General features: G+C 41.4%; 1 protein-coding gene across 1 annotated transcript; it reads left to right on the top strand.

The window, feature by feature from the left end:
- The first annotated feature begins 71 nt into the window (after positions 1–71).
- Positions 72–24040, top strand: vwa3a (von Willebrand factor A domain containing 3A). The gene is made up of 34 exons (XM_017454143.3): positions 72–1745; positions 2966–3041; positions 3199–3228; positions 3409–3487; positions 3610–3740; positions 4453–4533; positions 4769–4823; positions 4916–5017; positions 5102–5208; positions 5381–5506; positions 6596–6704; positions 6986–7048; positions 7130–7264; positions 7418–7562; positions 7816–7919; positions 9030–9110; positions 9218–9315; positions 9491–9610; positions 9734–9808; positions 9910–10051; positions 10881–11067; positions 11233–11303; positions 11819–11980; positions 13162–13228; positions 14118–14225; positions 15671–15765; positions 17496–17648; positions 17962–18070; positions 19033–19177; positions 20390–20534; positions 20696–20847; positions 21354–21474; positions 22806–22903; positions 23238–24040. The coding sequence occupies exons 2-34, from the start codon at positions 2995–2997 to the stop codon at positions 23281–23283; spliced, it is 3489 nt and encodes a 1162-aa protein (XP_017309632.1). The 5' UTR covers positions 72–1745; positions 2966–2994; the 3' UTR covers positions 23284–24040.
- The last annotated feature ends 619 nt before the right edge of the window (positions 24041–24659 follow it).

Genomic DNA, 24659 nt, shown 5'->3' with positions numbered 1-24659 from the left:
AGCGTTAGCGCTTTACGTCCGACTCTTAACGAGCGCTAACAAACCCGCCGTTGCTTAGGACTCTTTCCCAGTTAAATTTTTTTTTTTTTTTTTTTTTTTTTTTTTTTTTCATTTTTGATTTTTAAATACGTAACATGGAAATAACAGTAATAAAAAAGTAAAACAGAACAGTCTTGTTGTCTTGGATCTTTGTTAGGCAGTTTAAATTTTGAGCAGTGCATCAAATTTGAAGCAGATCGCAAATAAGCTCACTTTTCCTGTTTCCCTGAGGTATAAATCTGAGGTGGTACACGTGTAAAATCTCTTCATACGACCGCGCTGTTGAATTCTGGATTCAGATTGGTCAGAAGATGATGATTTAAATTTTCTATAAGAGCAGCTCTGACAGTAGTGCAGCTGCAAACCTCAGGTTTATATTAATGTGCTTCTTCTAATATGTTGTTATTTCTGTAGTAACAGCTCACTCAAAAGGACTCGTACAGCAGAAACTCCACATAAACACTCTTAATAAAAACTGCACGATTGTTGTTATGGTATTTTCTATAAAGTTTTCCGTGAAGAGATGTTTATTTAACGTTCATAGAAGGAGTCTCCAGTGTCAGTGCTGTTTTTCTATACGGGAGAGTCATCAGTTTATGGGTGATAACAGGAACTAACTTGTTTCTTTAGAGTTTCACAATATCAAATGTAACGATAAATGAATAAAGAGCGCAACGTGTTATTCTTTAAATAAAAAAAGTAACCGTTGGCTTACAAATTACTATGGTTTAAGAGGGATCAGCCCTTATTATTTTCCTACAGCAGCATGGCATGGAGAGTTTTATTCCATACTAGACTACCACCACATCTGCTTATTACGTAAAGGGTGCCAATAATTATGGAGTTTACATTAAATATGTGAGTGAAGTGATGCAATACATCACTCTGGTTAACACAGTTTTCGGTTTGTCAACAGATGAGCTACAGTTGTCCTTTTTTTTTTAGACCTAAAAGTGACCTGTACTGTGCATTTATTTTATAAAATAGCCAATTGGTGTGTACTGTCTTATTTTATGTATTCATTTATTATTTTTTTTAAAGCACCTTTAAGGAAAGTTAAGCCCAATTTTTAATCCTAATTTGGAAGAGTTTGTGAAAATTTGGTCATGAAGGAGGACATCCTTGAGCAAGGGGCTTTTTGTTTGTTTGTACGGTTAATGGCCATTTTAACATTTGACTCCATCAGAGCCCCAGTCTAGTTTGTAAAAGTGTGACTTTGACACTTTAGAGTTGAGTAAATTCGAAAGCATAACCGGTTTTTTTTAATGGAAAAGATGTTTTCAAAGCTTTTAACTCGTGACTTTCTTTTTCTAAAATGGCTGCCGGACTCTTTGGTGTTGGCAGCAGCAGCGCCATCTACCGCTCATCCGCAATATTACGGATACGGTTAAAGTTACTTCTCTGACGAACTTAACAACATTCGAGCATTTATTGTTTAGCTTCATAAACCTAACATCATTTTTTAAGTTTCTTTATTATTTTAATAGCGTTTTTATTAACGTATAAAACATTAGTTATGTTCTCGCTAGGCTACTGAATATTACTCTGTGTTTCTCGTGCCTGAGGTTTCTATGGAGACAGCGCGCGCGCACGCAGGCCAACAAGTCTAGCTTACTTCCGGAATATTTTTACGTCCCAAACTTATTACTTTTACAGTATTTAATCATTTTTTAATACGAAATAAGAAAAGGAAACACTTCTCTCAGGTAGGTCAATGGTAAAGTTTCTTTCCTTTTAAAATGGTACTAAATTATATATAATATATAATATTAGAATAGCAAAATAGTCTACTTCCGGTAACTATGGTAACGCATGGCGTGTGTTTTCTGTATGTCTCTTTCTAATAATTCAGGTGTCCTGTGATTTTCAGGGAATGTCTCTACACCGTTATTGTCGTTTAAAATAAAGGATTATCTTGATTTTCGGTTGCTCTTGATTCTCACCACAGCACGTCTCCGGCATATCTTTACAAACTTACAGAAATTCCCAAAAGAAATAAAATAATTGTGTACTTTTTTTGACTCCAATTAATTTTTTTCTCATTATTATTTATTTATTTATTTTTTAAATTGAAGCTACATTTGAAAATGTTGTACCTCAAGACTACTGCTATAGTTTTGTTCAAAACTGATATTTTCCATAATACATTTGATCTATGTTCTAATATAACTGATATTATGGGGCGGGGGTATGTTATGATCTTAAAGGTGCATTAGTAAATATTTTTCAGTTCTTATTAATACAAGTAATGTGGAAAATGATGTAGAAAGGATTAAAAAAAAAAAAAAAAAAAAAAAAACCTGTCTTCTGGCCTGGATTGTTTTTGTGTTTATACCTGGGCTCCTGCCAGTTGTTTTATAGACACGCCCCCAATGCCCTGTCACCTCCTCATAAATAATGAATAGGAGGAGTTAGGTGTTTATAGAGCTGTGACTCGGCTTTCAAGCAGTTGACCGTCCGAGTGCGTGTCAAAGTGACGTCATAACAGTCTTTGCTAATGCGAAGTCTAGTTAGCATGCTAACTCTACTGTCAATTTTAGGGGGCGGAGCTTTGTATACATGGGTAGGAATGGAGGCGGGGACAGCGAGTAAAAAACAACAACATTCAAATCTTCAACTTCACCTTCAAGTTTCACACCGTTTCCCCCAAACATTATCTATGGCATTTCAAGTAAAGATGTTTTATTTATTTTTTTAAATAATATTTATATCAGGAAGGGTTAATGAACTTTTAGAGTAAAGCTTTAAGGGCCATTATGTACCTCTTTGAATCATTTTTGAAAGGTACACTATATTCACGTTTCCAGGTGTGAGGTACACACTAAAGCTAGCGTATAGTGACAAGAAAAAAAGTACTTCTGGTACCTTTATTTCTAAAAGTGAATATTGATTAACTCATTATTAACCCTTTATCTTTGTTTTTCAGATTTTGTTGTTGTTGAACCTCTACATGTTATGCACGCATTGCGTTTTATCTCTTCAAATGATTTCAATATAAAAAGGTACAGAATATTTTGGAGGGTATTTTGGGGGTACGATACCATGTGGTGACGCTGTACAACAGTGGAAATTGAATTACATTTCATTACTGTTTGTTACTTATTAAATTCTTGCATTGTCTTTAGCTAGCTCTTGTCTGCTTCTGTCTCGCTCCTGTAGTCCCATGGAGGAAAACGTTGAGCTTTTCAGGTAGCTGGAATTACTGTATAACGCGAAACTGGTAGCTTTACACTTCCATTACTTGTTTTCGACATATAGCTAACAAATAGTGCAAATATCAGATACTAAACATGATTTAACTGGTCATTTTATACTGCTGTTTGTTGGATGTTATTAAATACCAGAAGATCAATTACATTCTGTGTGCAGGTCTTCCAAAAATACCCATAATGCATCAAAGTACGAAGGACTCTCGCCCAGCAAATCCACTCAAACCTGGACTGTAAAGGTGACATCTAGTGTTGCTAAACTTCTTTTGTTTGTTATTTGTATCATTTTACATCTTTCATATCCATCCTTGGGATTCTGTGGCGGTTTTCCTTGCGTGATAATCCGGATTTTCCCGCACAGACGTTACTGCAGGAGCAGAGAGACGATGCAGACGGGTGGGAAACCTCAGAGGAGTGGCTCGAGTGGAGGAGCTTGGAGAGTTGTGGCCTCACTCTGCCCCACCTCCTCTCTCAGTGCTCCACTGCTGCTGTGTGAGTCTGGTTACAAGCGCTAACGTTAGCTGGATATCTAAAAATCAACTGCAAAGCTAATTTAGCTATTGCTAGCTAGCTGGATATAATGTAAATGATCATGTGGATTATTAGAGCTTTGGTGAATGAGATCAATTATGTCAACAACTTGGGCTTGGAGTGTCTTTTCTTTTTCTGCCTGGGGCATTTTCCACCCAGAAAAAGGCTCTTTCCAGCTTAGAGCTTTACCTGCCATGGGGCAGAGGCTTTGCCAATCCTGGGGCAGAGGCTTTGTCCATCCTGCAGCTTCTTCTGCCCAAGAGCCCAACCTGGGGCATCTTATGTCCATCCTAAGGCCTTTTTAACCAAAGGTTTTGTCCAGCCTGGGGCTTCTTGTGTCTATAAGCAAAGGCTTTACTCAAACTGGGGCATCTTCTGTCTAACCTGGAGTTTTTCCTGCCTGTGCGAGGGCTTTGTCCAGCCTCCGGCTTATTCTGCTGAATTTCCACCACATCTACCACATCTTCTGCACAACCTGTTTCTTATTCCACCCAGTCTGGGCGCCTTCGCCTTCTTTCCCCCCAATATTGCTTCCTTTGTCCAAGCCAGCGGTTCTTCTGCCCATTCTGGGGCATTTTCTTGACAAGCAAACCTTTGCCTAGTCTAGGGTTTGGTCTGCAGTGATGTGCCACTTGAGGTGTGAGGTTTCTGAGTATGTTTGTGCTGATCACAGATCTTACAGAGAGGATCAGGCGGATGCACAGCTGGAGATCGACTCCGAGTCCCTCGCTGACTTCCAGATGCAGCTTTACCAGTGAGTCGCAGATTGTATCATGTTGCTTGTGCTTCTGTGTATTTCTTATACTACTTTATATGTGGAATACAAATAATTGGCGCCTCATTCAGGATGCGTTCCTGCCTTATACCATAAATACCTAATGCCTAAACACCGCATCCTGACGAGGAATGGATCAGTAAATGATCCTGATGTTAACATTTCTCAGAATAACGTTTAAAAAGGAATAGATGACAGTTTGGTGTTTGTGCAGAGCGATCGAGATGTACCACAGGAGAATACAGTGGCTGACTCGAGGCAGCAGAAAGGTAAATAATTAAACCTTATTTCTGCACACTGCAGGCGGAAATGTTTTTTTCTGATTTCTCAGCACCATACTGTTGTGGTTCTGCGTGTTTAGATCTTTGGGGTGGTGACAGGATCCAGACTTGGAGTTCTCATCGACTCTTCTGACGTGAGCTGCTCTGAAGAGAGGCTCTCCGAGCTCCAGCGCCACCTCCTGGTGAGCTCCTGTAACACTTTTTTATTCTTTCAGATTGTTTTCCCGTATCTGGACTTGTGGAACGTACGATGATTTCTTTCTAAGCTTCTCGTACAAGAGCAGTTATGCCTGAAGAAGCAGCTGCACTTCCTGTCCATAGGCACAGAAGTCAGCAGTCTGTGGGAGAAACCGAGAGACGTTAACCCGAAGAGGTGTGCGTGTGTGTGTGTGTGTTTTCACTTAAACACACTAGTCATTGTATACCTCAGTGTTGCCATTTACATCCAACTATACATGTGATATATTGATAGGATGAGAAATGAGCTTCTCTAGAGAAGGTTCTCACAGGGTTTGATGGTCCTGATCGATTTCTCACCTCTCCAGGCTGCAGGAGGTTCAGGAGTGGATCCTGCGCCTGAGGCCGAGTGGAGAGTGCAACCTGCTCCAGGCTTTAGAGAAAACCAGGAGCCACGCCCATCTCGACAGTCTGCTCATCATCCTGAGCTCCTGGTGAGAGCACACGGACGTACACACACACACACACACACACACTATATTCATTATCTAAAAATAAAGGTTCTAATTAGACCCAAAAAGTGTTTAATAGCCTGATGCCATAGGAAAACCTTTGAAGTTTTTTTAGAGAACCATCTTTTTCCTGGGACTGTGAAGAACCATTTCTGGTTCTTCACAGCAGTGCTACAAGGAACCATGCTATGTCATCTAAAAAAAAACAAAAAGAAAAACAAAAAACCTTAGTTAGTTCTTTAAGGAACCAAAGTAAGCTTCATAAGATTGATGCCAGGAGAACCTTTTCCAATCCAACAGAGAAGCGTATAGGGTTCACTTTAACGTGTAAAGAGATGATACATTGAAGAACCAATACACTGCTCTGAAAAAACCTATACTAAACCATAAAGAACTTCTTTAATCTGCAAAGAACCATATAGCTCAACTCAAGAATCCTATCGAATGAAAAATGGTTCTTGCCAAGAAAAAGGTTTTTTGCAGAACCTACGGTGCTGTAAAGATCCTTTAAAGAACCTATAAACCTTATTAAACTGCTTTTACTACTGTAGAGTGTAAACATATAAATGCATATTCCATACATCCATCTTCTATACCGCTTATCCTGCCCCATAGTCTAGACCTGTGAAGAATACGACAGATTGTTGTCAGGTGCAGAGAGTAATCAGTACTCGTCAGATGGTCCTGCAGCTCCTCTAATGTTGCCGTGGGTCTCCTGGAAGCCTCCCTGGTAAGTTTTCGTCTTGTCCTTTTGTAAATTTTGGAAGGACGTCCCGTTTTTGGTGATGTCACTGTGGTGCTCCATTTTCTCCACTTCGTGATGCTGGCCTTCACGGTCTTCCACGGTACGTCTAAAATGTTTCGGAAATTCTTTCATACCCCTCTCCTGAGCGATACCCTTCAACTATTGGGATACCGTGCATGCTGTGTGAGCGCTGTGTAAGTGAAGCATGGCTTCAGCGATCGTTTCAGGAAGGTATTTTGGATTCGATTCGATTTGCCAGCGTGTTAATGGACTCGGACTTTGTGTCCCTGCTGTGTGTGTGTGTGTGTGTGTGTGTGGGTTTTCAGTCCTGACCAAGACATGGATATTTTACTCTCCTACACGTCTGAAATGGTACAGGAGATGTCGCTCACTGTTCACGTGGTGTCCTTCGATTCCTGCGGTCCAGCAGCCGTTGTGAGTATAAGACTGTTTAACGGGTCAGTGTTTACATTCCAGAGGACTGATTACAGACACCGTTACTAGCCGGGTACTATTAATGTGTAGTATTTATTTCATTTTTTTTACTTAAACAGCTCGAAAGAAATGTCAACATTCGTTAGAAAGCTCGAACTCCGAGTTAGATCCGATTGATACCGATGTCATTTGTGTCAACGACGAGATCATTCGAACGCTAATCACTGTATGGTGTTAATATTTTTGATCGTTGTTATCATTATTTCTTAACTCTTTCACAGGCAGCTGTAAAGAACCTGAGTAAAGTCACAGGAGGGAGATTTCACCTGTTTTCTGCTGCACTGGTAACAAGAATTAAACATCATCAGCTGGAGAGTTTCTGTTGACGTTGCATTGCGGATATTAATGTCTAACGGTGTGTGTAGGGTGTGGTGGACAGCAGTAGTGACTTGGAGCCTCTGTGGGCTGAAATTAAAGCCGCACGAGACGTTCTCCACCACGCTCAGGACGCGCGTCGGTGTGGGCGACTTGACCACACGGTGGTGTCGATCGTTTCAGAGGTGATGCAGAAATGACGTCTCTCTTGAAGAAATCAGTCGTCGCACTCGACAAAGAAACATGTTACATGTTACTAAACAAAATACGCTAATGCCGTACGCCGGTCGTTTCCTTCCCCCAGCCACTCACGCACTTCTCTAACGTTGCCGTTGCAGATCTCGACGGATTTGGACGGTCTGTCTCTGTCGGATCTGAACTCTGAAGCCCACGCCGCCGCCCACAGTGCTGCTCTGTGTGTCCAGCCTCCAGGTCCTCTCCCGTCCACCTCTGCTGAGTGGCTGAAAACACACGGCCTGAAAGGTGTCACAATAACCGGCAGCCACCCGATCGATCGCACTCGGTTCCCTAAAATCAAACTCCTGTGCGAAACAGTCGGAATTCACTCGATATGGACGTACATACCGTCGAATTCGACCTTTAAGAGGACACGAACGGTCGAATTCCTCGTGTCTGTGCTTATAAATTAGTCCTCGAGCTGAGATGTAACTGGTGGTAAGCTGGAGCTGTAAACGTGAACACTGATATGTACGTTTTTATGCTTTTGTGTTTGTAGCCAAGAAACTGAACCTGTACCATGTGCTGGCTCCTAACGTCTACTCTCCACTGGAGGGCTTCGTCCCCATACTGGGGAAGCACGTCCAGTCAAAAGTGCACGAGGTCCGTACATAAACAGCATTCTCAATACACTGTCAGTGTCAGAGTTTATGGCTCTCAGGATGATGGCATGATGGCAGTAGGTGGTGTTTTATTGTTTTTAAGATGGAACGAAGCTTTGTGCTTTGAGCTTTGTGCTTCTTTGGGTGGTGGCAGGAGGAGGAACTTGTTGGTCTTGTATGGCAGGAGGTGGAGCTTGTGTTCTGAGGATGGAAGGAGGTGGAACTTGTTGGTCTTTAGATGGCAGGAGGTGGATTTTTGTGGTCCTCTGGATGGCATGAGGAAGAGCTTGTGGTTCTCTGGATGACATGAGGTGGAACTTGTGGTCTGAGGATGGCAGGAGGAGGAACTTGTGTTCTGAAGATGGCAGGAGGTGAAGCTTGTGTTCTGAGGATGGCAGGAGGTGGAGCTTGTTGGTCTCTGGATGGCAGGAGGTGGAGCTTGTTGGTCTCTGGATGGCAGGAGGTGGATTTTTGTGGTTCTCTGGATGGCATGAGGAGGAGCTTGTTGTTCTCTGGGTGGCAGGAGGAGGAACTTGTGTTCTGAAGATGGCAGGAGGTGAAGCTTGTTGTTCTTTAGATGGCAGGAGGTGGAGTTTGTTGTTCTTTAGATGGCGCAGGAGATGGAGTTTTGCGCTTCTCTGGATGGCATGAGGAAGAGCTTGTTGGTCTCTGAATGGCAGGAGGTGGAGCTTTTTGGTTTTTAGATGGCAGGAGGTGGAGCTTGTTGATCTCTGGATGGCAGGAGGTGGAGCTTGTTGATCTCTGGATGGCAGGAGGTGGAGCTTGTGTTCTGAGGATGGCAGGAGGTGGAGCTTGTGTTCTGAAGATGGCAGGAGGTGGAGGTTTTTGGTCTCTGGATGGCAGGAGGTGGAGCTTGTGTTCTGAGGATGGCAGGAGGTGGAGGTTTTTGGTCTCTGGATGGCAGGAGGTGGAGGTTTTTGGTCTCTGGATGGCAGGAGGTGGAGGTTTTTGGTCTCTGGATGGCAGGAGGTGCAGGTTATGGATCTCAAATGGCTTTAAAATGTATGCTTTGGTATAGTTTGTAAACTGAAAGGGTTTTTGAACTTGTTTTGCTGGGAAATGTTACTTGGTACGTTCTTGTTTTTTTCAGGAAGCAATGGTGCAGTTTGAGTGGCACGACGGCACAGTGAAGAACATGCACGTGGATCTGCCCCTGCTGCAGAGTTATCAGGTTAATATCTCTTCTAAAGACTCCTCAGTCCCCCATTATCTCATCACCTTTTTACTTTCATTTTCTTACCCTCTCTCTCTCTCTCTCTCTCTCTCTCTCTCTCTCAGAGGCGGCTCCTGGAGGCCGAGCGTGTGTTGGAGGACAGGGTCACGTGGTTAAACAGTACCAGCAGCAGGCAGATCTGGGGAACAGTGTGTGAACAGAGGTGAGACACATCTCTAATTCTTAAAAGAGTTCACCTGCTGTCCTTTACACCACTGCGTTGTGGAATTCTGGATTCCGATTGGCCAGAAGGAGTTGATTAATCTTCTGTAACTTGAAGTTTTCCCACATCATCAGGACAGAGGAGTTTACAAAGGTCTACGCTTTCTTCCGTGTAGCGTGCAGGTCCTGCTGGACATGTCCGACGTGAGCGTTCACCACCAGCTCCACATCCAGCACGCCGTCCGACTCCTGCTGCAGGAGCAGCTTCCTAACACACACCGCTTCAACATCGTAGCGTGAATATGACCTTTTTAGTATCCTGTAACCTACACCGATACACTCTCCAGGAGTTTTTTTTTTTAGATAATTAAAGGTTCTCGGAACCTTCTCTGAAAGGTTCTCCGGTGTCCGTTTCCCAGGTTTGGGTCAGATGTGAAAGCGTGGAGAGAGCAAACGGTTTCCGCTAACCACCAAAACCTTCAGGATGTCTGGCAGTAAGTGATGATGTTGCTGATGATGTTCTGCCTCATGCACTATGACGTCATTTGATATACATCGAGCACTAAGTGCAGTGTGTGTGTGTGTGTGTGTGTAGGTGGGTTCAGGAATTAGAGTGTGCAGGGGATCGTAACACACTGGCTGCTCTCAGACACGCCGTGGAGACAGAACCACACGCCGATTCCTCTCTCACTCGCGGAGTGTATCTGCTCACCACCGGCACTCCAGACCAGGCCAGCGTGAGCGCACTTACCCAAAAACAGAGACTTATTTAGATGTGTAACTGGATAAATAACCATCTTAATTACAATAATTGTATCATTTTCTCTTTAAAAAGGCAGAAACAGGCTTCTACAAATTGAATACCCGCCCTTCGGGTGTATCACTGTGCACGCAGTCTCTATTTGCGACATGACTTTCAGCCTGCAGGGTGTTTTGATTAATCCGTTTGACCTGACTCCGCCCTCTATGATGCAATAGAAACGCCCCAAATTGCATTTTCGTTTCAAGGCGAATGTACAAAAAAAATAAAGTTTTGTACAAAAACACGTCTTGTATTTTCATAACAATTGTTCGCTTTGATAAAGTTCCATGCGGCGCGTACCTAAATAATAAACAAGTAGCAGGATGTTCGATGAAGATAAAGTGCTTTATTTATTTATTTTTAAAAAAAAAATTTTACAGGGAGTTGGTGCCCCCTGTTGGTCCCATTGTGCACCTACACTGTGTGATTACGGAATAAATACGAATGTTGTAACAATTCTCGGTTACAAAAGTCGTGTGTATTCAACGCTACTGATACTAATGAAAGAAAGAAAACCTGCACATCTCCCATTCGCTAATATGCTCAATGCTAACTGGCTACTATTTAGCGGTGATCCATGATTAGCAGTACGTGGCGCTCTTTTTACAGGCGTCGTGTTTGTTGTCAAGCACGAGAAGATGTTTAGCTCACTATTATCCAGTAGAGTAGCGTTAACTCGAGGTTCTTCACTAAGGACTTTTATTCAGTCAGCCATGTTTGTTGCTGTCGTGTGCGTGTGTGTGTTTCATGTCGTGCGTCCCCAGTCGGCCGTCTCTTCATACGTGTCCGAGTTCTGCACCGGTCAGCGGGTTCACGTGTGCCTGTTCACCAGAGAGGACGAGCCGCCCCGATGCTCATCGTCCCGCGACGTGTCCCACGCCGAAGACGCTCTGTTTCTGCGCAACCTAGCACACGGCGCTAACGGGCGCTTCCACTGGATCACGGACACAGGTAGAGGGTCAAGCAGCACGGTGATGTAAAAGTGCCGGAGTTTCTTACAACCTTCTTGTTTTTGCCGAGTTACGCGTGACATCGTACTTTTTATAAAAGAAAAAGGAACAAACCAACAAGCTGTGTGTGTCTGTTCTCGATCCGGTTCTCTGTCTCCACTGGCAGGTATCGTGGAGAGCGATGACATCACCGCCCTAATCAGAGAAATGGAGAAGGCTGCTGATTACTGGGAGAAGGTGAGACGAGGCACGACCTAAATCATCTTACAAAATAATCCTGAATATGTCAGAAATAAAACCCCTTTGTGAAAATAATCAGCTACGGTTACTGTCATCACTCAAAATGAAAAATGATTCAAGAACGGCATGTACAGCATTTTTATCCGTTTATGGTTACAGTGAATGTCCGTGCGTAAGTTAGTTCCTGTTCTCACTTCCGTACGTGTCAAATAGACATGCATCACCGTAGTAACGAGTGTACGCGTGTGATCCGTTTACGTGGAGGGTCCGCCGTAAACGAGCTGTTACTATAGAAACGGTAACGCGTCAGGGCGAGTGCATTAATATAAACCTGTGATTAGTAGCTGCACTAATGTCTGAGCTGCTGACTTAGAATTAAACGGCGCTGTGGTGTAGAACCTGGCCACCGACGGGTCACCTGACACCCGGGATTAGTTTTAAACTCGTGCACTGGTGTGTGACGTTTACCTGATGTTGTTGTTGATGTTGATGTTGTTATTGTTATTGTGCAGTGCTGCGAGTTGATGGACTCTCTGCTCCAGCGGAGCTCCAGCGCAGATCCAGAGGAGGCTCACGGTCGAGAGTGTCGCAGCCCAGCTCGGTGCGCTAAGCCTCGCGCGCAGATACGCACACTTCCCCCTCCCAGAGAGACCCGACTGAGCTCGGCCAGGCTGGTCAGTGCAAACGCTACCCCCGGATACGCAGTTTACATTTCGTTTCGTTGATGTTTGTTTACTGGGAAGATTTCAGCATGATAACATTTTTTTGTTATCCTCACTGACCATTCAGTCGCTCCAGGATTTAGATATTTTGCGATCACAGAAATGAACGCAAAAATCAAGGGAAGTCCGCAATTTCCGCAAGCACCTGCAAGTTTTCGAAATTTTTGCGCCGAGACGTGTCATGTGACATCGATAATCGGGTTTCCCGATATTTAAGCATTTTTCCATAATCTGTTATCGATTTTGTAATATCGGATAAACCGATAAATGGCGCCGTCTTGTGGGCGTTTTGAGAATTGCGCACAGGGGTTGCTGTTGCAGCGTTAAATCTGTGGGGAGACGAGTCCACAGTATACTTGCTTTGCTTTAATTGATAAACTTTATTTAACATAACAGCCATTAATGTACAAATTAGATGTGTTACATAAACAAACTCACGGAGTCACGTAATCTGTTCACCTCATCGATGCTTTTATTAATAAAAAACACACACACACCAGTAACGGTGCAGTTTATTGTTTATTTTTGCACTCTTTCAGACCTCTCTATTTACTGGTGTATAAATAAGTGTTTTGTTTTGTATGCAAGGAGGAAGTTAAATTGGCAAAACTGTTATTAATAAATGTTTGTTCGGCTCAGTGTTATCATTGTGTCACAAAACAGAAGTAAAACAATAAATAAATACCGGTTCTGCATATCGGGCACATAATCATGCAAAATATCGGTATCGGTTATAAAAAAAATCAATATCGGTCGATCTCTAATGACGTCATCACATTGTGCATTCAGCCAACCCCCATCCCCCCCCCTTCAATTCACATGCAAAACAATCTCGTGTGATTGCAATTTCACCAATTCGAGTACTTTTCCACAAAAAAAAAACCCCACATTTTGAAAAAGGCGCAGCAAAATCAACCTTTTTTGGCCGCAACAATCGCCAAAGCAACACCTAGGTGAAATCCTCTAAGGACCGACTATTACATGTGAGCTGGTCCTAGACAGCGCCCTCTGCTGGTGATGATTTGATCTAATCTTGTCAACTTTGTCACTAGATTTGGCGACTTCAGTGAGTTTGGCGTAAACAGTGTACATCTTATATATTTAAAAAGCACTCTTTGTTTGTGTGCACACAGGGGAGGACGGAGGCGAAGCGCTCGCCAACATGGAGGCCAAACAGTGCCAGAGCAGTCATTCCTCCTGGTGCGTAACACAAAGAGCTGTTACAAAGCGCTGACACTGGAGACTCCTTCCATAAGTGAGATATGAAACCCTTCAGGAGCGCGCTAAAATCGGAAATTAATTAACCTCCGTGCGGTAAGTGTTTACTGTATCATGCTAACGTATTGAAGGAGTCTCCAGTTTCAGTGCTGTGTGATACTCAGAGGTACAGAGTATCTTTTTTTTTTAATTACGAAAAGGACATGTTGAACTTTAATACATGAAAACTGTCAGTGTTGCGAAATGAATCACACCAGGATGTGCTGTTATTGGAAAAGAATCAGTTTGGGGGTTGTGTTGAAGCGAGAGTCCCCGAGTATGTATTCCTTACATAGCTAAATACGCTCACAGTCCACTTTAATAGGAACACCCGTTTAGAGGAGAATGAACAGACTGGTCTGAGCTGAAAGGAAGTCGATAGTAAATCATTAAAACACTCTGAGCAACCGCGGTGAGCAGAAAAGCATCTCAGAACACACAACACATCAAAGCTTGAGGTGGGATGAGCCACAACTGCAGAAGACCACATCAGTTTCCACAGCTGTCAGCCAAGAACAAGAATCTGATGCGATCATGGGCACAGATTCACTCAAACTGGACAGATTAGACAAAGACCAGGTGATTATCTTTTTTTTTTCCCCTTCCAACTGCATAAACGAGCAGGTGTACAAGTGTTCCTATTAAAGTGGACAGTGGGTGTATATTTGTATCAGGCGATACTCTGTGTTTCGGCATCACTATCGATTTCCGAAAAGAAAAGGTGGAATCTCTGAAACGCAGAAACACTCCGTGTAGACCCTTGGATTGACTTCTGCCTCACTTTTTGGTTGGTTTGAATAACATTATTGTTGCTTTTATTATTTATTTGAAGCACTCCCGATGGATGGCTTTGAACCGGTCAGGCTTGCAAACTCTGCTAAAGCGAAGAAGAAGCAAACAATCTCCCGCTCCGCCCTCGACTCGGAGGAGGGCAGCCCAGGTGAGTGGAACTATATAATATCCCCTGAGAAAAGCCACACACTGTTTTTTTTTTTTTTCCTGCTTTACTCCCACCCGTAGCCGTGTTTCAGTACTAGCCCAATGTGGTTTAAGATCCGCCACCCTGGCAACCCTGGTCACCAATCGCTTAAACATATTACTTGCAAGCATTTGAGAAATGTTGTTTAATTGAAGGCGTAAATTTGTTCAAATCCAACTAATGATAGTACACTCACTGAACAATTTATTAGGAGCACCTGAACACCATGCAGTGATCTAATCAGCCAATAGTGTGTCAGCAGTGCAATGCGGATACGGCCCAGCAACTTTGGGTAACGTTCACATCAACTTTGGGTAACGTTCACTGTTTGAGTATTTCTATAACTGCTGATCACACATGGCAGTCTGTAGATCAGTGGTCACCAACCGTCTTCCTTGAGATCTACCTTCCTGTAGGTTTCATCTCTAACCAAAGATCAAGAACTGATCAAGAACTTCTTAAGTCTTCGAGAAGGTAGATCTCCAGGAACAGGGTTGGTGAGCAGTGCTCTTGAGTTTACTCAGGAAAAACTTCCAGTGAGCAGAAGTTCTGCAGATGGAAACACCTTGTTGATGAGAGAGGTCGATGGAGAATGGCCAGACTGGGTCGAGCTGACAGAGAGGCTACAGGAACTCAGAGAACCTCTCTGTACGATTATGGTGAGCGGAGAAGCATCTCAGAAGGCACAACACGTCGAACGTTGAGGTGGGCGCTCTACAACAGCAGAAAACTACGACGGGTTCCACTTTTGTCAGCCAAGAACAGAAATCTGTCACCGGATGTGAATCCAGTAGAACACCATTGGTGTGTAGTACAACTTGAGATCTGCTGCATGAAGTGCGTCTGGAAAATCTGCAGGGATTGCGTGATGCCTTCATGTTAGCATGGAGCAGAATCTCAAAGGAACGTTTCAACGTCTTGTGGAATCCATGCCATGAAGAATTGAGGCTGTTTTGAGAGCGAAGGTCCTGCAGGCCCGACCCAGTATTAGCATAGTGTTCCTAATAAAGTGTCCCGGAAGTGTATATTTTAAGTACATCTAAGAGAACTGTTTTTTTTTTTCTTCACAAAAGCAGCTGAAGGAAGTAGAAACGCTGCTCTATATTAACCCCCAACTGTTTGTGCAACAATCAAATACTCAAATACACACCTTGGTATGGAAAGGTCTTTTACAGACAGCTTTAACACACTCTAAAACACAATGTTGTCTAGTCAGAGAGGATAGAACGATGTGTTTTAGAGCACTGCGTAAAGAAAGAGAAAATAATTTATATATTTCAGAAAGGGCGGGGGAGGGGGGGGGGGTAAAACCCAGCAGCTTTTTTTTTTGTTTTTTTTGCATGGTCTCTGAATGGTTTTCCTACAGGTCCATGTTTAAAGTATTTTTGTGTGTGTGTGTGTTTCAGTAACTGTAGATTCCGTTTATAAGCATCTGAAAGCAAACAGCACTCAGAAGTGTGTTAATATCCCTAAACACGAAGACCTCTCCTCCTCCAAACAGGTACAGTGTAATCTCTCTCGCTATATAATGTAGTGTAATATAGTTTCATATAATATATAACAATAATATATAACAGTGATGCATATAATATTAACAATATTAATATGTATATAGAATAATACATTTGTTCATATATTTACAACATACTCAAATTTCAGTGTATTTTAATGATAAATTTCAGTGTATTTTAAAGATACATTTCAGTATATTTTAATTGCATTTTCAGTATATTTTAATGATAAATTTCAGTATATTTTAATGATAAATTTCAGTATATTTTAATGATAAATTTCAGTATATTTTAATGATAAATTTCAATATATTTTAATGATAAATTTCAGTGTATTTTAATGATAAATTTCAGTGTATTTTAATGATAAATTTCAATATATTTTAATGATAAATTTCAGTGTATTTTAATGATAAATTTAAGTATATTTTAATGATAAATTTTAGTATATTTTAATGATAAATTTCAGTATATTTTAAAGGTACATTTCAGTGTATTTTAATGATAAATTTCAGTGTATTTTAAAGATATATTTCAGTATATTTTAATGATAAATTTCAGTATATTTTAAAGATATATTTCAGTATATTTTAATGATAAATTTCAGTGTATTTTAAAGATATATTTCAGTATATTTTAATGATAAATTTCAGTATATTTTAATGATAAATTTCAGTATATTTTAATGATAAATTTCAGTATATTTTAATGATAAATTTCAATATATTTTAATGATAAATTTCAGTGTATTTTAATGATAAATTTAAGTATATTTTAATGATAAATTTTAGTATATTTTAATGATAAATTTCAGTATATTTTAAAGGTACATTTCAGTGTATTTTAATGATAAATTTCAGTGTATTTTAAAGATATATTTCAGTATATTTTAATGATAAATTTCAATATATTTTAATGATAAATTTCAGTATATTTTAATGATAGATTTCAGTATATTTTAATGATAAATTTCAGTATATTTTAATGATAAATTTCAGTATATTTTAATGATAAATTTCAGTATATTTTAATGATAAATTTCAGTATATTTTAATGATAAATTTCAGTATATTTTAATGATAAATTTCAATATATTTGAATGATAAATTTCAGTGTATTTTAATGATAGATTTCAGTATATTTTAAAGGTACATTTCAGTGTATTTTAATGATAAATTTCAGTGTATTTTAAAGATATATTTCAGTATATTTTAATGATAAATTTCAATATATTTTAATGATAAATTTCAGTATATTTTAATGATAAATTTCAGTATATTTTAATGATAAATTTCAGTATATTTTAATGATAAATTTCAGTGTATTTTAATGATAAATTTCAGTATATTTTAATGATAAATTTCAGTATATTTTAATTACATTTTCAGTATATTTTAATGATAAATTTCAGTATATTTTAATGATAAATTTGAGTATATTTTAAAGATACATTTCAGTATATTTTAATGATAAATTTCAATATATTTTAATTACATTTTCAGCATATTTTAGAGATAAACATCAGCATACTTTAATTACATTTTCAGTATCTTTTAAAGATAGATTTCAGTGTAATATAAATACATTTAAGTGCACAAATTATTTTTGCTACTTGAAAGCAGCTTTAAATTCATTTTGAATAATGGGGGAAAATGTTTTTAGATAAATTATTATCTTCAGCTATCGTTAATATTTATATTAGCTTTGCTCATTCCTGTAGTGGCTGAAACGGTTTGGCGTCAGGAGTCTGAAACTGGACCTGCACAAGCTGCTGTCGGTTCCTGCGTGCACCCACCGTAAGAAGCTCGTACCCTCCGTCAGCAGGAGCGTGTCTGCAAAATACTGCGCCATCTTTCCCAGCGTGCACCTAAACGTAAGCCCCGGACCTCAAAGACCCATGAGGGACTCGTCTAAATCGTAGTGTTGTGGAGATGCAATCAGTAGTCACGATCGTCAGATTCCACTGCGTAGCGTTTTTCCGTGTTCTAACACACCCGGCCGAGCGCATCACACCGTTCACACCCAGTTCCTTCTGTTCATTAGATGATCGAGCCCTCAGGACTTGAGATTACCACCACCCCTGGGGCTGATGATATCACTTTGTGACGTCGCATGACGCCACAGCTCGCGCAGCGGTGCGTAATTCAATGCCATGTTTACGGATCGTGCGTTTTCTTGTCCTAAAGGGACAAGTGCGGCATCTGTTCCTGAGTTCGGGCGAGTTGAAGCAGTACCTGATCCAGGCTGAAAGGGTTCTACAGCGTTACTCTCACAGGATGCAGTGGCTGCTCTCAGGTGAACACCATCACACTGAACTAAAACACACGATTGTTATATACAGCGCTTTACATAAGTATTCCCCACCTTTGAACTTCTCCACAGTTTGTAGTGTTACAACCTGGAACTGAAACGGCCGTGATCGGGATCACGGCTGGACGATGTGACAAAAATATCATATCAGGATATTCTGCGAGGCGTTTCTGCCATACAACATACGTATCATGACCTATAGGTCGCGTGTAAAATTATTAATCCCGTGTGTCGTGACCCGGATGATCCACGACACGATGTGTTTATGTTCCGTGAGAGTTCTTCACGAGTCCCTTGTTCGTCCTGAGCGGTTAAACTGCCCGCTGTTCTTCAGAAAAATCCTCCAGGTCCTGCACCTTCTTTACTTTTCCGGCATCTTCTGGAAAGAAAACAATCATGTATTCCACGATGTTCCTGGAAATCCTCTCCTTAACCACCACTAGTGTGTAGCATCCATCTGGATGATGCGACGGCAGCCATGGTTCTCCAGAACGCCCACCACACACACCAGCTATTAGTGGAGAGGAGAGAGTGATGTAGCCAATTCAGAGATGGAGATTATTAGGGGGCCGTGATAGATAAAGGCCAATGGGGGATTTTCGCCAGGACACCGGGGTAACACCCCTACTCTTTACGATAAGTGTCAGGACCTCGGTTTAGCGTCTCTTCTGAAAGACCGTACTGTTTCTACGGTATAATGTCCCTGTCACTATACCGGGGCATTAGACCCCACACAGTCCACAGGGTGAGCGCCCCCTCCTGGCCTCACTAATACCACTTCCAGCAGCAACCTTAGTTCTCCCCAGGAGTCTCCCATCCAGGTACTGACCAGACTCAACCCTGCTTAGCTTCAGTAGGAACCCAGGTGAGAACTTTAGGCTGATTAAAAGGTTCATCACTTTTAATTACTGTGAGCTCTGACAGTGGAGGCGGTGCTGTTTCTGTAGGCAGCAGACGTGTGTTTGGCTGCGTGTTGGAGAGGGACGTGTGTGTCGTCCTCGACGTGTCAGGCTCCATGTCGCCCTGCTTCGCCCAGCTGCAGAGAGATCTGACCTCACTGATCTGGGATCAGCTGCACGCCAACAGAGTCAGGTGAGTTCACCGCCTGTCTTTATCAAACCTGTCTTTCTGTTTTCTTTCTCTCTCTCGGTTTCTTTCTTTCTGTCTGTTTCTCTCTCTTGTTGCTTTTTCTCTTACTATCACTCTGTCTATCTGTATTGTACTTGTTACTTTCTGTATCTGTCTCTCTTTCTCTCTCTCTTTTTGTTTTTCTTTCTCTCTGTCTGTCTGTCCATTTGTCTGTCTTGTTAACTCTCTGTGATCTGTCTCTCTTTCTCAGTTCAATTCGATTTCAGTTCACAGTACTTTATCGGCATGATTGTTTACATTCAGTATCGCCAAAGCATTAGTATAGATCAGAAAAGGAGAACTAGACCGGTACATTCGCCGAAGAAAATGCGAGTGGTGCTTGCCGTGGCAAAATTCGGATTGTAGGGCGCCAATACTTTCGAATAATAATAATAAAATGAAACAAAAGAATGATAATAGGAATAATAATAATAAAAGTAAATAAAAATATATATATATATATATATAAGTAAAGGAGCAAAATAAAGTGGGAAAATGCAGGGTGCCAGTGTAGGACAAAAGTATCAAGGTTACAATAATTATATACGTTAACGCCATCAAATACAATACAGTCAGGGAAATGAGAAATAGGTAAATAAGCAGTATGAGAGTGTACGGTTGTTCGGTGAGATACCAGTTCAGCAGTTCAGTAGTTGGTTTCCGAGCATGCTGCGGCGGGTGCGTGACTCCGCCCCCAGTAGCACCTGCGATCTGGTTTGTTTTCGATAGTTTGGAAAACTGCGGGAAGAGCTCGGAGTATTCCCCTCTTGTGTTATGAAAGGTATCTCCGTCTGTTTCTCTCTATCTCTCTTTAAGTAATGTGGATTATAAAAGACTCCGTAATACGCCATTGTTCCGTGTGTTTTTCTGTACTGCGCATTACTGATAAATAATCGTGTAAAGAGTCTGTAGATCTTCCGAGTGGGCGGAGCTAACAGGAGGACGCTAGCGCAGCCTTTATGGCGTGACGCCGCACCGTGTAAAACACCAGAACGTCCATGCTGAAAGTAAATCTCAGCGGTTTGAGGTTCAGCGCGACTCCTGACTCCTACTCAGGAGTAATTCTGAGACGCTCGATGAGCTCGAGCCCTGAGCATACTGTACCCGTATGTACACACAGATATGACATCATCGGTCGTGTGTCTGCTGTGATTGGTGAATATGTGTGTGTGTCAGATTTAGTATGGTGGTGTTCTCTGAAGAGGTGCGGGTTTGGCAGGAGGAGCTGCTGGAGGCCTCAGAGGAGAGGTGCAGGGATGCAGTAATGTGGCTGGGTCAGCTTAATACACACGGAGGAACCTCCATCCTACAGGCACTGCAGGTACACACACACACACAAACACACACACACACACAAAGTCTGCAAATATCAAACCGCCTTTGTATCTGTCTGTCTGTGCATCTGTCTCTCTATGTATCTGTCTGTCTGTCTGTGCATCTGTATGTATGTCTGTCCCTCCATCTGTCTGTCTGTCTTTGTAGGCAGCGTGTGTGTTCAGTGACTCGGTCGGTGTGTATGTGATCAGCGACGGTCGGTGGGACCGTAGCTGCAGTCTGGTGCTGAAGGAGGCCGAGAGACTGACGTCAGGAAAGCACATCACCATCCACACGGTCACACTGAGCGGCCTGGACAGGTTCTGCACCACCACGCCTTTATTCACATTATTCGCACGCATTTACTAATCATTTACTGATTAGTCTTTAGATGTACAAACGATTACAGTGTTTTAAAGAAAATACGCATCGTAACGTTCATCACGAAGACAAACCGAGAGGCAGCTTGTCATCTTACTGACTGTTCCAAAGCACTGACACTGGAGACTCCTTCCAAACATCTCCTCACAGATTTCAGACATATCAATAATGCGACATTTCCCTTTGTAAATAAAAACAATGTCATTTTTATCCGTTTCTTCTTCTTCTTATTATTATTATTAGTCTCAGACTATGTGGAGCGTCTGTCGTAGAAGACCCTGTGAACGAGCTGAAACGATAAAAGTTTTAGATCGTATAGAAAGCCTTCCTTCGCCGCATCGGTGTTAAGACATCCGCTAACGTCGATTATCCAGAAGTATGCAAGCTTCTGCTCCTGCGCTTGATCTCGACGTGTTAGTCATGTGTAATCCTTTTTCTCTCACAGCACAGCCATGTTTCTGAAGAGCCTGGCCCATAAAACCGGAGGCCGGTTCCACCAGGTACCTCCAGCCGCAGACACGGACGTGGCCAGAGAGCTCCTGAGCAGCGGGTTCAGTGCTGGAGAGGTGAGCGCAACGAAGCGGCCTGGGGCTTTATTCGAGTCGACGTTCCTCAAATCCATGAGGATTTACATTCAAGCAAATTTGGACTCACAGTGCCGTGTGATAACTATTATTATAATCTCACTGATGAGAATCGCACACAGTGGGCGTGTCTAAAATCACACAAGTGCACTATATGTTTAAAATGTACACCATGCACTTGAATACCGCGAAGTAATAACAAAAAAATATATATCTAGCCGTAAGCAGCGATATCCGGGGTCCAAGCACCATTTGTAAATAGCGTCCTATTTGGCCAGTTGTTGCCAAGTTACATAGAATAATAATGAAAAATAAAATCCACATACAGATTAGGACATCGATGCAGCACACAAAATATCAGCTTGGTCTTACTTAAGGTTGCTATTTGAACTTAACTCCACCCTCTTTTGATGACCACGCCCCAAACTTTACAGATCTCCTCAAACCATCGTACCGAAAACACTTTTCTAGTTTCATGTAAATCCACGCAACCGGTCTTGCGTTACAGCTATTTGATCCATCCATCCATCCATCCATACATCTATCCATCCATTCTCCAGGTCATCCATCCTTAAGTTTCTCCATCCCTACATAAATCTATCTGTCTGTCTGTCTCTGTATGTCTGTCTATCCACTCACCTATCCATTCTTTAAGTCATCCATTACTCCTCAGTTTTATCCATCATTCCTCAATCTATCATCCATCCATCCATCCCTCAATGCATACCTCCATCCACCCATCCATTCATTCATCCATCCATCAGTCCAACCATTATCTGTTTGTCAGTCTGTTTGTTTATCCATATATCTATCTGTCCATCAGTCTATCCATCCATCCATCCATGCATCCATCCATCCATCCATGCATATCTTCCATGTTCCTTGTTGGTTCTTTGGATAGTTAAGGGTTCTTAGCTTCATAAAGTGGTTCTGATTTTCAGAAAATGTAACACTAGGGACAACTGAAGAACCCTTATCGGTTCCAATTTCATAAGATCGTATGAAATTGCGGAAAGAAATAACAAGAAAGTCCGTTTGAAATTCTTAAGAGATGACTGTAAACAAAGCAAACGTAACAGGAAGCGGTTCTTTTAAAAGCTGAACGGAATCATCTTTTCCATAAAGACTCGCTTGGGGGGAAAATATTTTTCATTAAATGAAACCTATAAAGTTTTCCTCCTTCCCCTCATTGCGTAATCGCCTGAATGCATCATCACAGTGATTGGGATTACTAATAATTACTATGAAATCCTAATATAACTTCCATGAATGCACAGAAAACAGTATGAATGCAGTGCGTTTCCCCACCACAGGACTCGGTTCTTCCTGAGTTTCACGGTGATGATCTGAAGAGGCTGAGGAATGAGATTGAAAAGTTGAGAATGTTCCAGAAACAAGCCAAAGGCTTCAGGTTTGTCCGTATGGGTGTTGAATATAAAGTTGGAAGACAATATTTCTATTCTATAGTGAACAATAAACATGATGTAAAAAAAACCTTAGAAAGCCACAGAAACATCTACACTTGTATTCTAATTAAGGAATCCTGATTATACAGTATGAATATGCAAATTAGGAACTTGGCATGCCCTGCCCCTTTACCCTCTGCTAACCTGGTATTTCATGGGCTGCATTTGCATATAGACTAGAATACGATAGGCTGTTACAGTACATACTACCTGCAGTGTATTTAAAGCGATTTTATCTCTTTTTTTTTTCTGTGATTGAGTTTCGTTTTGTTTCTGTAGGGAAATGTTATTGGTGAAGAATCCAGAAGTCGGCGGCCCGAAGTAAACGAATCAACGTCCACCCAAGCATTTTATTTTTTTTGGACTGATTTGAAATCATGATATGTTAATTAATTAAGTTGTCAGTTTCCGGTACACTGATGTGGGTATTAAAAATAACCATACAGCATCTCCTCTGTTAGACTACGATGGCAAAAATACATTCTTAGGTCTTTCAATTTCTTAAGTGTCGGATGGTGTCTTCTGGGGGGGTGCACGGTGGCTTAGTGGTTAGCACGTTCTCCTCACACCTGCAGGGTTGGGGGTTTCCCACCGTAGCCCTGTGTGTGTGGAGTTTGCATGTTCACCCCATGCTGCGGTCCAAAGACATGCATGGTAGGCGTGTAGGGATCGGTGTTTCCAAAGTGTATGAGTGGGTGTATGAATCACTGCGCCCATCTTCAGTCGTCTTGTCTCAGTCTTGCCACTGGACAATGGCGGTCACCGGGGAGTGAGAGTGAGGCCGATGCTGCGCAAGTCTTCCTCACTTTAATCCAATTCACGCGCAAGTCGAGTCCCAGTTTGTGCTCTCCAAAATGGAGGCAGAAACCGTCGAAATCGACAGATGAACTCCTGTGTGTGTGTTTGGCCATTATCAGGCTTTGTGTGCAGATGTCTAATATACTGTATACACTTAAACCAAGATGTGAAAACCTGTTTCTGAATCTTACTTAATGTATGTTCAAGTTTTTGCTTATTTAGTGTTAAATTACAAATAAAATTGATGACCTGAATAAAAATAAAAATAATGATAGTAATAAAAAGTTTCCAATTCTTTTGGATTATTGTCTTGAATCCTTGTCATAATTTCTTATTATATTTAGATGTACAATAAACAATAAAAGAGTTTGTTCTTTATATATATATATATATATATATATATATATATATATATATGTTTGTATATATATATAAAGCCAATATCTGGTGGTGGATGGGGGATGCAAACTTTTGCAAAACTCAAAAACCTCTCTGATCATCTGGTGATCAGTTTTGAAGCCTCAAGTGAAAAGATGGCTCCCTTTCTCCAAACTTTACGGTAGGTGTCTCAAGTGAAATTACAGCCTATGGTCTCTTGCACTTGGAGGTTTACGGTAATAGTATGAAATAGTATGAAGTGAAATTACAGATGACTTGATGAAATTACAAGTCCTCGATTATGGCTATACTGTCGGGTGAAATTACAAACGGTTTTTTCCGTGCACATGCTCTCAGGGGTTTGCGGTAACTGTCTCAGGCAAAGCTGAAGGTGAGCTTGTTTTGTCCTGAGGTTTACGGTAGCAGTATCAAGTGAGATTCCAGGTGCGTTTATCTCCTGTTCTCTGAGGTTTACGGTAGCAGTCTCAGGTGAGATTACAGGTGCGTTTATCTCCTGTTCTCTGA

Source organism: Ictalurus punctatus, chromosome 24 (assembly GCF_001660625.3).
Source record: "Ictalurus punctatus breed USDA103 chromosome 24, Coco_2.0, whole genome shotgun sequence".
Classification (NCBI taxonomy): domain Eukaryota; kingdom Metazoa; phylum Chordata; class Actinopteri; order Siluriformes; family Ictaluridae; genus Ictalurus; species Ictalurus punctatus.
The sequence above is the reverse complement of the archived record's forward strand: the minus strand, read 5'-3'. Positions and strand labels throughout refer to the sequence as shown.

Coding starts and splice junctions, on each gene's coding strand:
- vwa3a (XM_017454143.3), top strand. CDS start 2,995: ATGCACGCATTGCGTTTTATCTCTTCAAATGATTTCAATATAAAAAG. Junction 3,042..3,198: donor AATGATTTCAATATAAAAAG/GTACAGAATATT, acceptor TCGCTCCTGTAG/TCCCATGGAGGAAAACGTTG. Junction 9,316..9,490: donor GGAACAGTGTGTGAACAGAG/GTGAGACACATC, acceptor TCTTCCGTGTAG/CGTGCAGGTCCTGCTGGACA.